The sequence below is a fragment of the Bison bison genome, unplaced genomic scaffold (assembly GCF_000754665.1).
Source record: "Bison bison bison isolate TAMUID 2011002044 unplaced genomic scaffold, Bison_UMD1.0 scf7180017864361, whole genome shotgun sequence".
NCBI lineage: Eukaryota > Metazoa > Chordata > Mammalia > Artiodactyla > Bovidae > Bison > Bison bison.
This window is the reverse complement of record NW_011494933.1, coordinates 453140-466062: the sequence shown is the minus strand read 5'-3', so window position 1 is coordinate 466062 and position 12923 is coordinate 453140. Positions and strand designations below refer to the sequence as shown.

The window sequence follows — 12923 nt, the reverse complement described above, 5'->3', positions numbered from 1 at the left end:
GCTACTCATCACTGTGGCAGATGCCGTGCAGAGCGCACAGCCACACAGCCAAGATCGTTCTGATGGCCAAGTCCATGATTTACCTGGGCTTCCCTAGTGGCTCAAAGGAGACCAGGCCCAGTCCCCGGGTCGGAAAGATCCCCTAGGGAGGAGAACGGCAATCCACTCCAGCATTCTTGCCTGGAGAATTCCATGGACAGAGGAGCCCGGGGGGCTACAGTCCACGGGGTTGCAAAGTGTCGGACACGACTGAGTGACTAACACACACACACACACACACAAGCAACCTAATTCAAGCAAAACAAGTGGAAATAACCAAAAAGTTCAAAGCAATCTAGGCTATTTCTGGTGACTCAAATTTTAACTTCAAAGCGGCTGTTCTATTTTTGCATTTCTTTAAAAAAATAATCTGACCTGCTTGACAGTTCACAACAATGTACTTCTCCAGAACATCTTGCCTATATTCAGGACTGAGCATTCTATTTCTTCATTTTACAAGTGAGGAAAATGAGATCTAGAGGCCTAGGAATGTCACCAGCATCACAAGGGTAATGAACCAGAGGTAGCGTCTGGGTTCAACCTTCGCGTCCTCCCCGCAGGCCCCACTGCTACACTGTTGAGACAAGGGGCCGGAGGGGCATGTCCTGAACTGGGGCCTTGGACTTCATGCTCCGTGTTCAAAGCACAGTCCCATGGAAACCAAATTTCTTAGACTCACTCATCCAGTGATCCCTACAATAACCTTCACTGCATCTCAGAGCTACCGTTTCAATGGAAAATGTTATCAGAACAAGAACCAGGAAATGACAGCCTCACGAATGCCCTGTCAGTGATGATTTAAACTGTGCCAGAGGGGGTTTCCCCATCAACAGGGACTAGGTCTCGAAAGGGTAACCCAAGGGCCTCACTACTGGCAGGGTCCAGAGCCCTCCAGAGGGCCCACTCCCCGCCCCAGCCCCAATCCTGCAGCCTGACAACCTAGGGAAGGGATCTGGGAACACAGCCTCTGGGTAATCCTTGGACAAATGCCAACGTAAAGACTGTCTACCACTTAGCACTGGGATTCTCAACAGCAACACCTCACGGGACACACGGCAATGGGATTCCAGCCAGGAAGGTGTGAGGTGGGTTCCCCCTGCAGGGCACAGTCCCAAGCGGCTGCAGGGCTCCCAGCATGTCCCACATCCCACACCCTGGCTTCTCCGGGCCCGCCTCCCACTTCTCCCTTCCTTAATTTATAAACACAAACAGATTGATTTCCCGGGTTGTTTTTAGTATCGCCCTGCCTTTCAAGAGTCCTTCACTGGCATCTGTGTGCCTTCCACATCAAATCCATAGTTCTCACCACTGGCCGAAATCTGATTTAATTTTTTTTAAGTATTTATTCAGCACCTACTGGCATTGAACTCAGTTCTGTAAAGGATTTAAGGGAACAGATGATTTAAAATTCCACTGGAGAATATAAAGCACAGACATCTGAAGGAATTAGAGATTAATACAAAGCACTAAGATGAACATGGGCTTCCCTAGTGGCTCAGTGGTAAAGAACCGACCTGCCAACGCAGGAGATGTGGGTTCAATCCCTGGATTGGGAAGAGCCCCTGGAGAAGGAAATGGCAATCCACTCCAGTATTCTTGCCTGAGAAATCCCATGGACTGAGGAGACTGGCGGATAGAGTCCGTGGGGTCGCAGAGTCGGACACAACTTAGCAACTGAGCACATATACACACAAGATGAATACAATTCCAAACTAAAAGCTACTGACACAAGTCATTTTCATTATTTTTTTTAACTGTATTGGTATTTTATTTATTAGCACTGGTTATTTCAATGTCCTAACTTTTTTAAACACTTTGTTTCCTGACCGTTTTCCAATAGATCCTTTCGAGGCATCGAGAGGTCAAAGTTTCAATCGACAAACCTGCACATCCAATAGGGACCTGTGAGACAGTCTCAGCAGATGACACAGATGGGGGTTAGCCTCTAGCTCACCTTTGTGGAGGAGGACCTTGCGCATGAGCTCCGTTCTGGCCGAACTGATGGGGTCCAGGAGGCGGATGGCCCTGAGGCAACATCCCCCCAGGGGGAGCTGCCCCCAGAGGCCCCGCCGGCTTTATCATGCCTGCAAGGGAAGGACAGGAGCTTAGAAGAGTGTGAATGTGCAGGGAGAGAGAACACAAAGGTAACAGGTCAAAAATGGAAAGCAGGAGCGGCAGAATGGGTTAGGACAGGGTCTCCTTCACACTTGCTTTCGCCAGCACAGACTCACCCACACCAGGCTGCGGCATCACTGACCGCCACAGTGACAGGAGTGCGGACACCACTTTAACCAGAAACTAAAACAGAAGCAAATCTTTGTGTCTGGTAGAGAGGCACCCTGACAGAAATGCACCATCGCATAAAGACTGCCCGAGTACACAGTGAAATGCGCCCACTGGGTATCAGACTGCAAATCGGGGGAGAAAAACAGTATGAGGCCTCGCAAAGCGTAGTAACTCTAACTACAAGGGGAAAGGACCTCTGAAAATGCCTGAGTTACAGCATGAGGAAAGTGAATGGAGAAGGGCATCTGTTTCTCCCATGGATCCAGAGCATGGACCTCAGAGTTAATCATTTTTCCAGGATTCCCACGGGCTGGGTGACAAGCAGCTGAGGGCCTGCTCAAGTCATCTCAGTTTCTCATACAAACTACGAGACCACACGCGATGAAGATGCTCCCAGCAGTGCCCGTTTTAACTTACAAGCACCTCTTCTACAACAGAGATCTTTAAAAGTTTCTCTTTAAAACTGTTCTCAAACATTTTTTCTCTCCTTCTTCTTACAGAGAAATGGTGGTAAAGGAGAAAAATCACTGAGCTTGGGTTAGAGCAGTGTGATGCCCCATCCAGCCAGGCTGGGCAAGAAGTTTACCTCTGTGGGCCTCAGTTTCCCCTCACTGCAGAAGGAAAGGTTCAAACATGATTACCTGTGACACCCCTTTCAGACTTCAGCAAAGAAAAAAGAGAAAAAGTACATTTCTTCTATGTATTTGTCCCTACTCCCATTCTGCTTGCTTTTGTTCCAGACCATTCAACTTTTCTTCTTCTAATTTTTATTGGAGTATAGTTGGTTTACTATTTTGTGTTAGTTTCAACAGCACAGCAAAGTGAATCGGTTACTATACATACACTCACTCTTTTTTTAGATACTTTCCCCATATAGACCATTACCGAGTACAGTAGAGTTCCCTGTGCTATAGAGTAGATCCTTATTAGTCACCTGTTTTATATATAGTAGAGTGCATATGCAGAGAAGGCGATGGCACCCCACTCTAGTACTCTTGCCTGGAAAATCCCATGGACAGAGAAGCCTGATGGGCTGCAGTCCATGGGGTCGCTAAGAGTCGGGCGTGACTGAGCGACTTCACTTTCACTTTCCACTTTCATGCATTGGAGAAGGAAATGGCAACCCACTCCAGTGTTCTTGCCTGGAGAATCCCAGGGATGGGGGAGCTTGGTGGGCTGCCGTCTATGGGGTCACACAGAGTCGGACACGACTGAAGTGACTTAGCAGCAGCAGCAGCAGAGTGTATGTGTTAGTCCCAATCCCCCAGTTTACCCTGCCTCTGCTCTGCTCCCTGGTAACCACAAGTTTTCTTTCTCTCACTCACTTTACTTTTGACCCCATTCTCCTCTCTGGCACGGTCACCAGTGACCTCCTGGCTGCCTTCTGTGAACTCTTCCATTTGACCTCACAGTGGTATTTCATACTCAACATTTCCTTTCTTCTTTCTTTTTTTTTTTTTCCTTTCTTCTTTCATCTTCCGAGAAAGTTTATTCCCTTAGAGGGTAAGGAAAGTGACTGGATGACCCTACAGTGGCCCAGGAAGAATTTCTTATGTGGTCATAATAACCCTCTGAAGGGCATGCTCTCAGATGCCTGGGTAATCCAGAATGAAACATAGCCAGTGAAGTAGCAGTAGTCATGAATAATATTAGTGAAACTTATACAAAGGTTTCTTTTCTTAAAACTGATTTCCTCAAACTTAAGAAAAAATTTATATTAACTTTACCGTCACAGTTTTTTTTAGCCATTTTCCATATACCAAGAACAAAAACAACAAATATTATTCTTATTTTTACATACAGTTTATACCTCGAATCCAGCAGAGTTAGAAAAACATGAGACTTATAGCCATACAGACTGGAGTCTGCATTCTTCCTGTATCACTAAACACCTGAGACCCTAAAAAGATACTTTTTTTCTTTCAGAACCTAAACTTTTAACACCGTACCATGGCAACACTGTCCCCTGTCTCTGTGGATCATTCTGAGAATTAAACTAGGTAATGGGCATAGGAGCATCCAGAACAATGTCAGATATATAAAGGGAATCTCCCAAGAAATCTTAGTTTCTTCACCCTGGTCATACCTTTTGTCTCCTTTTTTCCAAAGATTTATCAATATAGTCTAACAAGATACATATATCATAATTATATGCACTCTTGTATTTTCATTCTTAAAACATTATTTTGGACAAAAATAGAAAATCTACAATACTAGCACTAATGCAGTAATAATTAAAGGCACTTCAAGAATCCAAAGATATTCTCATTCCTTAAATAGGTATGCAAACAGCAGTTTCATCAGCAGCTCTCATACAGCATCAAAAACTAGTTCTCGGAGTTATTCATGCCCTGGTATTTTCATGTGTACATGAGACGCATATATTTATAAACCTGTTTCTAAAAACCAAACCAAACCAAAAACAGTTCTTACACACTCAAGCAGAAATGTCTCACACAAATCTTACTAAAAGATTCTTTCCCTTCTATTTTTGGAAATCAACTCTGTAGCAATGATTCAAATTCATTCTTGTTCAACATACATTTAGTGTACCTTTGAGGCACTTAGAGCTCTTAGGGAACAGACAACCATGTAAACAAACAGTTACAGCCCCTGGTGACAAGTGTAAAATGCAGAGGAACTACTTAACACCTCCTATGGGAATCAAGAAAAGTTTAGACAGGAAGGCCTGCTCGTGGTGAATTCTGAACGGGCTGGAGCTGTCTTAGCACAGAGATAGGACAGGGGGTTCCAGGCAAGAGGCAAAGCTTAACTAAAGATCTGAGAGAGCGGGGTGTGATCAGGCAAAAGGCGAAGTGTTGACAGACGGTGGGGAAGTGGCCGGAGCAGAGGCTGTCCAGGTTGGCTGGGGTCAGATTACAAAGTCCCAGGTACCAATTGGACTCTATTCTTGGGGCAAAGGAAACCAGTATCACTGTTATCTGCACAGTCATAGTCTTTGGTCACATACCTGGCATTTTCATAACTGATCAGAGGTAAAGAGGAATCAGGTTATGAGAATTTCAGTATGAGAACCTTAATAGGAAAGCAAAACCATACCATGAGAAAGATCTAACTATGTTTATGCCCTCTTGATGAGGGTGAAAGAAGAAAGTGAAAAATCTTGCTTAAGACTCAACATTCAAAAAACTAAGATCATGGCATCTGGTCCCATCACTTCATGGCAACTGGATGGAGAGAAAGTGGAAACAGTGACAGACTTTATTTTCTTGGGCTCCAAAATCACTGCAGATGGTGACTGCAGCCATGAAATTAAAAGATGTTTGCTCCTTGGAAGAAAAGCTATGACTAACCTAGACAGCACATTAAAAAGCAGAGACATTACTATGCTGACAAAGGTCTGCCTAGTCAAAGCTATGGTATTTCCAGTAGTCATGCATGGATGTGAGAGTTGGACCATAAAGACGGCTGAGCACCAAAGAACTGATGCTTTCAAATTGTGGAAAAGACTCTTGAGAGTCCCTTGGACAGCAAAGAGATGAAACCAGTCAATCCTAAAGGAAATTGGTCCTGAATATTCATTGTAAGGATTGATGCTGAAGCTCCAATACTTTGCCTACCTGATGCAAAAAGCCAGCTCTCTGGAAAAGACTCTGATGCTGGAAAAGATTCAGGGCAAGAGGAGAAGGGGGCGGCAGAGGATTAGATGGTTAGATGGCATCGGTGACTCAATGGACATGAGTTTGAGCAAGCTCTGGGAGACAGTGAAGGACAGGGAAGCCTGACGTGCTGCAGTCCACGGGGTTGCAAAGAGTTAGACACGACTGAGTGTCTAACTCAGTCAGAACAACAACAACAATGTCCAAAGAAAAATATCTAAAATCATAAACTGGCCTTTAATGCAATGACTTTTTTTACAGACTAGCTTACGCAATACCAATTCTAATTCCTCTCTGGCTTTCCTTTCCATGTGGTCCTGAGCTGGAAAGATGGAATCTCCATTTCCTAGACTCTTACAGGCTGGGCTGCCATGTGCTCTAGAGACAGCTCCCGTGTAGAAAGGCAATGCTTACTGGCTGTCCGCTCCGTGACCGCAGAGTCCCAAGCCTGGTTCTCTGACTCTACTATTCTCTTAGCTTCCTGATACCCTTTTACAAATGTCTTTCTGCTAGACTGACCTCTGACCAAGACAACATCCCAGAAAAGCGTATCTTGGATTTGGCCCTGGATCTGACACACTGAAACCAAAATTAAAAAGCATTTGAGAAAGAAAGAAGTTTATCTAAAATAAACAAAGTCCCTATCATACGGGCAGAACCATAATGACTCATTTCTAAGGTGCTGTGGCTGGTGCTATTCCTACAAAAGTTCACTATTCATTAGAAGCCTCACCACAGCCCCTGGTTCCAGGACATCAACAGTTCCTGCTGCTCAGCTTCTAGACAAGTGGTCCTTCACCAAGGGTGATGCTGCTCCTGAAGGGACACTTGGTAAGGTCTAAGATTTTCGGTTGCGATGGCCTGGGACCCGGGGTGGGAGTAGAAGGGGGAGCACTGCTATCTGACGCTCCATAGAAGCCAAGGATGCTGCTAAAGGCCCTAGGATGCACAGCACGGCCTCCCACACCAAAGAATTAGCTGGCCCCAAACATCAACAGTGCTGAGGACCCGAAACTGTGCTCCAGAAAGCAGCGTGCCCACTGATTCCCTCCTCACAACTCTTTCTAATGCGGAATATAAATAAACAATATACGTGACCCTTCCCCACTTAAGATGCTTCACTGCACCCTACTGTCCTTAGAGCCACGGTGAACCTCTTGCAGGTCCTCAAAGGTGCCACCTCTCCAATCCCAGTGACCTGCCTCCCTCTCTGGCTGACCCTCACTCATCTTTCAGCTCCTTCCTTCCAGGAAGATTCCCTTCACCTGTAAGCCTTGGTTAGGTGCCCCTGCTGTGAGCTTCCATTCCACCCTCTACTTCCTCAAAATGGTTGGTCCCCTGCATTGTCACCATCAATTTCCTTAAGGCATGTCCCACTAGACAAGTCTGTACTGTCAGGATGGAGCTTGGGTTCGTTTTATTCATTGCTGCATCGCCACAGGTATTTTGCTCACCCAAGAGACCTGCTACATTGTCACTGCAGAGCACTAGCATCACATAACCGGCACAATGGACAGTATGGTATGTAAGACATAGAAACCAAGACTTGGCATTGGCCAGATCTACGGTAGAACAGATAGTTCCAGGAACTACAGCTAAGTTCTCTGAGTCTGTCACAGAAAAAAACAGGTACACCAAAAGACTAGGAAAGAAGGTATGTGATGACTGAAGACTAAGAGATCTAAGGTCATTCAGCACAGAGAAAGATAGGCTAGGGTAATTTAGTGCCAGTTTTAAGTCATTAAACAAATATACCAGAATTTACAGAAGGGTATGCATACAGACAGAGCCTGGTATCTGAGAACTGATAAGGAGAAAGAGGTTTAAATTAAAGCATGAGGATCTAATTCAACAAAATGGTGCTTTAGCACTGTGAACTCCTGACTACTTGGCTGATGAATGCAGCAGCCGGTCGTCCACTCATTTGTTGAACGAACGCTGAGTGAGGACCTTTTGAACTGTTCAGGCACATCTGTGACACACAGTGCGGTAACTGGCAGCAAAGCCACACAGGGGTTGGAGAACACAGGAGGAGAAGGTTTATGAATGAGCTTGAGGAAGAACGGGAAGTGGTCAGAAATGTCAGCAAGCCCCACAGGTAAACTGAGTCTGGGGGAGCAGGGTAGGGCACACCCTGCAGGGAGACGGGTTAGAGGCCCTGAACAGAGGCACAGACCAGCTTCTGGAGGTGCCAGAAAGGCCTGAAACAGAAGAAAGTCAGAATTAGATTTACAGGCTATAAAAGTCCCTCCAACACAGACCACCTGACCTGCTTCCTGAGAAACCTAAATGCAGGTCAAGAAGCAACAGTTAGAGCCGGACAAGGAACAACAGACTGGTTCCAAGTTAGGAAAGGAGTACATCAAGGTTGTATATTCTCACCCTGATTATTTAACTTGTATGCAGAGTACATCATGTGAAATGCCAGGTTGGATGAATCACAAGCTGGAGTCAAGACTGCCAGGAGAAATGTCAATAACCTCAGATATGCAGATGACACCACCCTTATGGCAGAAAGGGAAGAGGAAATGAAGAGCCTCTTGATGAAAGTGAAAGAGGAGAGTGAACAAACTGGCTTAAAACTCAACATTCAGAAAACTAAGATCATGGCATCTGGTCCCATTACTTCATGGCAAATAGATAGGGAAACAGTGACAGACTTTATTTTTGGGGGCTCCAAAATCACTGCAGATGGTGACTGCAGCCATGAAACTAAAAGATGCTTGCTCCTTGGAAGAAAAGCTATGACCAACCTAGACAGCATATTTAAAAAACAGAGACATTACTTTGCCAACAAAGGTCTACCTAGTCAAAGCTATGGTTTTTCCAGTAGTCATATGGATGTGAGAGTTGGACCATAAAGAAAGCTGAGCACCGAAGAATTGATCCTTTTGAACTGTGGTGTTGGAGAAGACTTTGAAAATCAAACCAGTCAATTGTAAAGAAAATCAGTCTTGAATTTTCATTGGAAGAACTAATGCTGAAGCTGAAACTCCAATACTTTGGCCACCTGATGTGAAGAACTGACTCATTGGAAAAGACCCTGAAGCTGGGAAAGATTGAAGGCAGGAGTAGAAGGGGAAGACAGAGGATGAGATGGTTGGATGGCTTCACTGACTCAATGGACATGAATGAGTTTGAACAAGCTCCAGGAGTTGGTGATGGACAGGGAGGCCTGGCGTGCGGCAGCCCATGGTTTCTCAAAGAGTCGGACACGAGGGAGTGACTGAATGAACGGAACACAGGACTGGACTGTTTGGAGAAAGGCTGGAGAGAGGATGTGGTTAGAAGACAACCTTAGTCATCCAGGTGAGAGGTGGATGGTTGGAGCAAGAACAGTGACTACCGGTAGAAAGGAGGAAGCAGGAAGAAAAGATTGACAATCACCCCCAAAAGAATTTGGATTATAGAAGGTAAAAGGAGAGATTTTTTAAAACAGTGAGAAGTTCTAATTTAGATAGCTGAATGAATGATAGCTGCTCGGTGAGTATGGAATGCCAGAAAAAACATGCTTTGTGAAAAAATATACTAAGTTATTTTGGACATGATGAGTTTAATATACCCACCTAAACAGGTTGGCAACTGAAAATACAGATCTGGACCTTAAGAAAGTCATCTGGGCTGGAGGAAAAGATCTGAGAGACTAGCCCTTCATATGGAATAACACAGTTAAGGGAAAAATCTACAGAGAGGGAAAGAAGGCTGAAGCCAGAACAAAGAAGCAGAATCAGCACCACTTAAGGGTCATGTGGGGAAGTGGGAACCCCTTAGAGGAGCTGTCCAGAAAGCCACCAAGAAAAATAAAAGGACAGAGTCATTGAAACCAAAGGAGAAAAGAGTTTTGTACAAACAAAAGCAGTAAACGGTGTCAAATTCAAGAGCACAAGACAGTGTCTACTGCCTTTGGTAACAGGAGGTCACCAACAACCCTAGTGGGAGAAGGGGAAGGGTGGACGGGGCCCAGGCTATGGAGCAGAGAATACACTGAGCCATGGAGGGCTGCGAGGCAAGGATGGGGCATGAGGGAGTGGACTGAGGACTTAAGAAATGGCTGTGAAGAGAAGGAGGAAAAGTGAGTAACACTGAATGTTTTACTTAGGTGTCTATTCAAGTTTGCTGCTTGTTTTCTCAAGGGACTGCGGTGTGAATCCCAGTTACACCACCAGCTCTGTACCTTGGATAAATCATGGTATTTCAGACATCCAGTTTTCTTAGCTGCAAAATAAGGCTAATAATCTACTGAACAGCATTGAATGAGGGTTAAATAAAATTATTCACATAATTCTTTTAGGGCCAGTTTATGATACATGATAAGCACTCAAAAAAAAAAAAAAAGCAATGCATAATGATAATTATATATAAATGCTGAGGGGGAATGAACCACCAGACAGAAAAGAAATTGGAGAAAGATGGGTTAAATGGTTCTTACAGGACCCAGATCAAGAAATGTTATGGGGAGGACTGAACCTGGACAAAATGACGATGCCTCATCTGGAGGTTTTTAAAACCCAGACTAAGTCAGAAGAGCGACTTCCCACAGGAAATTCAGTCTCACAGCATCTTCTGCTGCAACTGTGCGTGGCTGCTACCATCAAGCCTCCCTAGAGGCTTTCCTCACCCCTGGCTGACTCTGCACTCCACACAAGCTACCCAGCAAGGCCTGGATCCTATATCCCTGAGTCAGTCCTAGTAAACCTCCAGAGATACTCAATTATTTATACACAGCCAGTCCCAAGAACTGTCTTTCACAAATATTTTTAGGGAATCTGGGGTCATCAGCACTGAAACATGCTATTATTAGCCTCCCTGCCGACCCTGAAACTTGGCCCCTCAGGGCAGCCCCTTGAAAATGGGAGGTGATCTTATCATGTCAGCTGCCATAAGAGCAACAGGAGTCCCACTCCATGACTCCTTCTCCCACCTCTGCTCCAAAAACCAAGATTCCTTGCTGGGCACCAAATTTTAGGGCAACCAATATTATTTAATAATGATTTTAAAGCAAGGCCATGTTTTTCTTATTATTATCATCACTGAATAAACTTCAGCATACAAATCTAATGAGATTTTTCCAATATTAGTATATGTATATATTTAACATACATATATTTAGTATATAGTGTATATACATACATATATACACATATATGTGTATGTATATATAATTTGTGGGGGTTTTAGTGTTTGTAATAACCTCACACTACCGGTTAATAATAAGAGCAAGTCTAACAGTAAAAACGAGACACTCAGGAAGTGTCTTTGTTTTCATCTATATTTAAAAAATAAACCTCTATGCAAAAACCAAAGTGATAAGGTAGGCTTTTCCAAATAATCCTATAAGCTCAAACCACTGCATTGTCTATAATTAACATTCAACTCTTCCAAAGCTGCTCTTTAAGAATATCTTATGTCTCCGAGCTTGAGATTCAATAATCACACACGCGTCAAAATAGTGCACCTTACCTGGTGGAGAACCTGCATGAGACGGGTCCCCATAGTGCCCATAATGCGGTGGAGAAAGGCCAATTCCAGGCTGGGACTGAGAATAGGGAGGTGTAGCCACATAAACTTGCTGGCTCATTATGAAAATATCATTCCAAGGAATAGTTCTATGAAAGAACCCTGTAACAGAAGGAAAAGAAAAAACATCAACATGAGAGTTTGAGTCACTTAATGTTATTAAAAATATAAACACTGTTAATAAATGTTTACAATAGTCTGAAGAAAGGTACAGTTATCAAGTACATGAGACAGCTTCATATCAAACAGTATTATTTTCCCCTAAAAAGGCTCTAACCACAGCTCTATGGAACTCAGTAACTCACTTCCATAGCCCTAGGCAAATGCACAGGCATTAAATCCTGAATAACAGCTGCCAATCCCTTTCTCATTGTAAGCCTAAACTGTGTCACAGAGAGTCTCTCATAAATGTATCTACTATCTTGGTGCCTTTTGTTTCCAGGGCCCTGTTTCAGCATAGAGAGTGTCACTGGCAATAACCACATGTCAATGTCACTGACTGACCAGACTTGCCAGTAGCCTGCAATTGGATGTTCTGACTTGTGTCATTTTAGTGCTATCCTAATTACTAACTTTAACCAGGCAGTTAGGATAACAGGGGAAAAAAAGTCCAACAGATACAGTAGAAAATAAGTTGATAATGGACTGATTTTATGAGTCATATATTGATGAAGCCAAGTGGCAGCCTACAACTATTTGAGAGTTGTCAGTGGTTTCTCAGGCAAAGACGACAGACTTTCTAATTTAAATACCACACCTCTAAGAATACATGCACATATATTTAAAGAATGAAGGGGGAAAAGTCCAATTGTACCTGTGTTTAAGCACACACACACAGCTCACAAATACAATAGATCCATCTTGATTCTATTCAGAACCAAAACATCAACGTTTTTAAAGCTGACATTTTCCTCCAGGTTTCATAAAAGAAGAGGCATTTCATAGAACTAGTCTTAAAAAGAAAAATTATAACAGAAAAAGCTCTGAATCCCAGCAAGAGAAGTGGGTTTACACTACACATCTGCTCATCCTTAGCTGTGTGACACAGAATAAGCTGAAGAACCTCTCTGAGCGTCAGTTCTCTCTTACAAAATGAAGCTTCTAAAGCCTTTCCAGATAAAAAACAACGGTTCTGCAATTTCTTTCCACTTTCTTCACTCAGCATTAGAATATTTTTCCTTTTGCTATTTTACGATGCTATCTTTTAAACTATAAGGTCAGTGAAACCGGCTAAGGTTTGAAACATATTCAGGAAACTGCATTCATTTGGTTTCAATTTCATGTTAAACTATACGATTCCAAAATGAAAGCAACTGAAGTAAAAATACCGTAAGATCACTTTATTCTCCTTGGGAGGGGAGATCTAAAAAAGAGGAGTAATAGGCCCCTGGGTCCACTGTGTTACTGACAACACATCTTCCCTCCTCCCACTTAGCGGAGAGAGACGTGGCAGCCTGAGCT

At 43.7% G+C, this 12923-nt stretch overlaps 1 protein-coding gene across 1 annotated transcript in view; it reads right to left on the bottom strand.

Annotated features, from left to right (window-relative positions):
* The window catches only part of SEC24D (SEC24 family member D), a 116317-nt gene extending 103964 nt beyond the window's left edge, over nucleotides 1-12353 (bottom strand). Inside the window, exons 1-2 of the mRNA XM_010855231.1 lie at nucleotides 11406-12353; nucleotides 1994-2123 (exon numbers count right to left, since the gene is read on the bottom strand). Of these exons, the coding sequence (XP_010853533.1) occupies nucleotides 1994-2123; nucleotides 11406-11523 (248 nt within the window). The 5' untranslated portion in view covers nucleotides 11524-12353. The remainder of the gene's footprint in view (nucleotides 1-1993; nucleotides 2124-11405) is intronic.
* Nucleotides 12354-12923: the final 570 nt, after the last annotated feature.